The sequence below is a fragment of the Carettochelys insculpta genome, chromosome 11 (assembly GCF_033958435.1).
Source record: "Carettochelys insculpta isolate YL-2023 chromosome 11, ASM3395843v1, whole genome shotgun sequence".
In the NCBI taxonomy this organism is placed as follows: domain Eukaryota; kingdom Metazoa; phylum Chordata; order Testudines; family Carettochelyidae; genus Carettochelys; species Carettochelys insculpta.
Window position 1 is genome coordinate 1,094,688 of NC_134147.1, and position 4,305 is coordinate 1,098,992.

The window sequence follows — 4,305 nt, forward strand, 5'->3', positions numbered from 1 at the left end:
GCACGCACGCACGGGCGCTTGGAAGGGGCTTGGATTGTTCGCCATCAGCAGGGCCCAGCTGAGCATCAGGCCCCTGCGGGCTCGGAGCTGTACACACACCAGTGGCTGCGGGGAGCTTGGGGAGATGTGTGCCCCAATGGGGTGGGATTGTGGGGTGCATCCTGCTCTCCCCTGCGCAGAGCTGCTAGGACCCCTCTCTCCAGTTGGCCCGGGGGGACATGTGAGCCACTCCCCCCGCCCCCCAGTGTCCCCACTCACAGAAAGCTGCCCACCCCCTCCCCGCCAGCAGCCAGTGCCCAGAGGCTGGGGAAGCTCTGACCCGGAGTCGAGGGGGCGGAATGGGGGGGGGGGTTCCCTGAAGAGGCCTGACCCCTCCATCACCCCAGCTGCTGGCCTGTGGGCTCAGCCGTTGAGCCGGGTCCCTCTAGGCAGCACGGCTCTGCCGGCTGGGCCTGGCAGGCAGCACGTCGGTAGCTGGGAGGGCGGGGTGCCCCGGGTGCTCCTCAGCAGACGACCGCCCCTCACAGCTGCGGGGCCCTTCTCCAGCCCCGGCCCAGCAGCTAGGCAGGGCGCAGGGGTGAGTCACCACCGGGCATGTGGGCATCGCTGGGTGTTCCAAATCACCATAGCAACCACCAGGCACTCAGCAGTAATTGCAGCAGGGGTCGTCACGGCAACCGAGCAAAACAAACGGAATTCGCTCCCGTTTCTAGGTAGGGCAATGGCCCTGGCGGCCCCGGCCGACGGTGGATGGGGAGAGTGACAGGCACCCCCGGGGACCACTGTGTAGAGGGCTGGGCTGGCGCTCCTATGGCTAGCCAGGGGCAGGGGTCAGGGCATGGGGGGGGGAGTGTGTTCCGTGGGGATCACCAGGGACCACCCCCCGCCAGTGGGGCACAGATCTGGCCCTGCCCCCCATCTCAGTCTGAGCGTGCGGCACACCCATGGCACATGCTGCTCAGCACGAGCAGCCCGGTGGGGTCCCCCCGCCCGGCAAGGCTGCCAGGCAGCCCCTCGCGATGAAGCCAGCTCGGGGCCCGGGGTCCCATTTGCAGCGTTTATCGAGGGGCTCTCCCACAGCCGCGCCCCGGCCCGCTGTCTCGTTCGCCCCGTGCCTGCCGGCCCGCCTGCTCAGAAGCAATGCCGGTGCACAATGAAGGGCCCTCTCTCCTCGTAGGCGTGGCGGCTGATCCAGATGTTCTGGAAGGCATTGAGTGAGGCCACAATAGAGCCGCCCAGCCAGGCCGCGTAGCTGCGGTGGGGGGCAGCCAGGACGCCCACGTGCCCCTTGCCTGCCGCCTCCATGGGGTGCAGCTCCTTCCTGATCCGCTCCGAGAAGCCCCGGAGCAGGGTGGTGCCCCCCGCCAGCAGCACGTTGGCCAGCAGCTCGGCCTGCCGCTCCGGCTGGCACTTCTGGATGCTGTTCATGGCCTGGAGGTGGATGCCCCCCTCGGGGAGGCCCAGGGCGGAGGGGGCAAAGAGCGCCTCAGGGCAGCGGAAGCGCTCGCTGCCAATGGAGATGACCTGGTTGTCAGGAAGGGTGAAGTCCAGCAGGTATTTCGCCTCGTCCCCGGCCAGCTCAGCTTGGTAGTCCTCCGGGAGGTAGCAGCACTGCTCCTTGATCCTGCACACCAGCGCCAGCTCCTCCTCCCAGAAGGGGTTCCCGCACTCCCCCATCAGCTTGGCCAGGTAGTGGGTCAGCGCGTTGCCGGCCACGTCCAGCCGATAGGTGGCGTGGGGCAGGATGTAGCCGTCGTGGACGGGGGCGGTGTAGGAGGTCCCATAGCCGCAGCCGATCACCAGCCCGTTGGTGCGGCCGTAGGAGTACACGGCGAGGAGGGAGCGGTGGGCCACCAGCATGGCGGGCACCTCGAAGCTCTCGAACAGCAGCTCGGCCATCTTCTCTCGGTTGGTGGTGGGGGAGAGGGGGGCATCCGTCACCAGCACGGCCAGCTCCTCGGGGCACACGCCCAGCTCCGTGTAGAAGATGTGATGCCACAGCATCTCCAGGGCATCCCAGTCCGTCACCACGCCATGCGTCATCACCGTGTTCAAGCTCACCTCGGGGCTCCGGCGCAGGAGGCTGTCCCCTGCGCAATAAAGGGGGCTGTCCTTGGTCCTGACCTTGGGGACCCCCACGCAGCTGGGCAGGACCGACCGTGGCTTCTCGTCCCCAGCCAGCCCGCTCTTGGTGGAGCCAGTGCCGGTGTCGATGACCACCGCGCAGTAGTCCTTGTACTTCTCGGCTTCGTCCGAGGCCAGGGCCTGGGCCCTGGGCCCGTGGCCAGCAGGGCCGTGACTCCTGGGTGCCCGCAGCTGGTTCATTGCAGCAGCACTCTGCACACACGCTTCCTCCGAAGCCCCAGCCAGCCCCAGGCGCCCGGCGAGAGCAGAACCCGGGGGTGGGGGCCGGGCCACGGCAGCCTAGCAACGCCTCGCATCACGGCGGGACAGCAATGACATCACAGTGCCTGGGAGGGAGGGGAGCCGCTCCCAGAGGCTCTTGGGACCGTGCTGAGGGTCAGATCCTGCTCCTGCTGAGGCCAATGCGGATTCTGCCATCCAATTCTGAGCGATGGGGTCTAGTGGTTAGAGCAACGGAGCCCCAGTCAGAGAGCAGATGCCCTCTGGGTTTTCCCGCTTTCCTGGGCCGTAAGCCGGGGTGCGTGGGCTGTGCCTCTCTGCAGGGCGCTTTCACCGCGTGCCACAGGTGGACGGTGCTGGCACAGGTTGCTCTCTGCTCCACAGCGCTCCCCCTGCCATGGGGCAGTGCCTAGCATCCCCTGTAAGCGGCGCACGCGGGCAGCTGCCCGGGAGAGATTCGGGGCCGCCCGGCTGAGGACCAGAGCACGCACAGCCAGCAGCGTGTGTGTCTACCGGTGGTACACATCCTCTCCCGCCGGCCCTGCCCAGCTGCTCCCTGGCAGACGGTCGGAGAGTGGCCCTGATCCTCATTCCATCGGTGGTTCTCAGCTGGACTCAGGCAGAAGCCAAGCAGTGTTCCCTGTGAGCACTGCCAGTGACCGAGGGAGGTGCCCCGGCAGGTCAGGGCTGCCTTTATGTCAGATCCACCCCAGCCAGGTCCCCACTGGGCAGGAAGCTGCAGGCAGAAGAAGCTGGCTGGCATGACAGTGCCACTGTTCTCAGCTGCATGCGCTCAGGCCTGGGCCCCACGCACCAGAGTCAGCCGCAAAGTTTGCAGTGAGGTCTGGGTTTGATGCCAATGCACACGGATGTGCAGGGCAGTTAGACTGCTCCCGGCCTGACTCCTCAGCCAGACTCTGAGGCCACCTGCTGCGGGCTCTGCAGGGGCATGGAAGGGCTGTCCTGTACGGGTCGTGACCCTGTGTGATGGGGTTCTGGGGTCCCCCAAGCTCTGCACCCTGTCTGCAGGCAGGAGAGTCTCTCACTCAGCAGGAAAACAGCAGGTTTATTAGCCGACAGGACACAGCTTTGTACAGAGGAGTCAGTACAGCAGGCAGAGACAGCCAGTCCAATCCATGTTGGGGAGAGGAGGCCCCGAGGGGCCCCCAGAGCCAGGGCCTTGCCCCCTCCTTTGTCTCTCTCTCCCTCAGCCCAGACTAACTGCTTCCAACTCCCAGTTCCAATTCAAACCCCTCAGGCTCCACCTCCTCCTTTGTCTGCAGTACAAAGGTGTTACCTGGTCATTAAGGTTACCCTCAGCAGGAGCCCCACACCCTCTGTGAGCCCCTCACATACACACAGGTATCCCCCACTCCATCACACCCTGCTCACCAGGCGCCTAGTAGAAAAGCTGCCCTGGGAGGGGTGTGTCCAGCTCCCTGCCTCTGGCTGCTGGGAGGGGGGTGGAGAGGACGGCCATCGGCAGCCAAAGGAGCCTCCCCTCAGCACTAGGGGCAGGAGGTGCCTTTGAGGGGCACTGAGAGATGAGAAGACACAACCAGACTCTTGGTCCACATGCGACGTGTCTAGGCCTGTCCCTCCTGGACGGAGCCTGTCCAGCACACGTGTGCCGATCTTGGGGCTGGGCTCCAGCGCCCTGGCTGAGCTTACCAGCAAGCGAGGGAGAGCAGAGCCCCCAGCTCGATGGCCCCAGGGATCTCACATGGCTGGTGGCCCCCAGAAGCGAACCGGCAGCCAGGGCCCATGTGGGACGGCAGGTGCTCTCCACCCGGTGGTCCAGCCCAGCTGCGGGTTCTGGCTGGGAGTCACCACTGCCCTTCAGGGAACAGCTGTTCCCACACAGCAGGGCACATTCCCAGCCGGGGGACACGAGGCGCTCGGAGCGTCCCCTCAACACCACTCCCCAGGGGAAAGTCGGGG

At 66.2% G+C, this 4,305-nt stretch overlaps 1 protein-coding gene across 1 annotated transcript; it reads right to left on the minus strand.

Annotated features, from left to right (window-relative positions):
* Positions 1-1,131: 1,131 nt before the first annotated feature.
* Positions 1,132-2,325, minus strand: LOC142019126 (actin-1-like). Its single transcript, XM_075005596.1, has one exon. It carries the CDS (start codon positions 2,323-2,325, stop codon positions 1,132-1,134), a length of 1,194 nt encoding a protein of 397 aa, XP_074861697.1.
* Between the last annotated feature and the right edge of the window lie 1,980 nt (positions 2,326-4,305).

Coding starts and splice junctions, on each gene's coding strand:
- LOC142019126 (XM_075005596.1), bottom strand. CDS start 2,325: ATGAACCAGCTGCGGGCACCCAGGAGTCACGGCCCTGCTGGCCACGGG.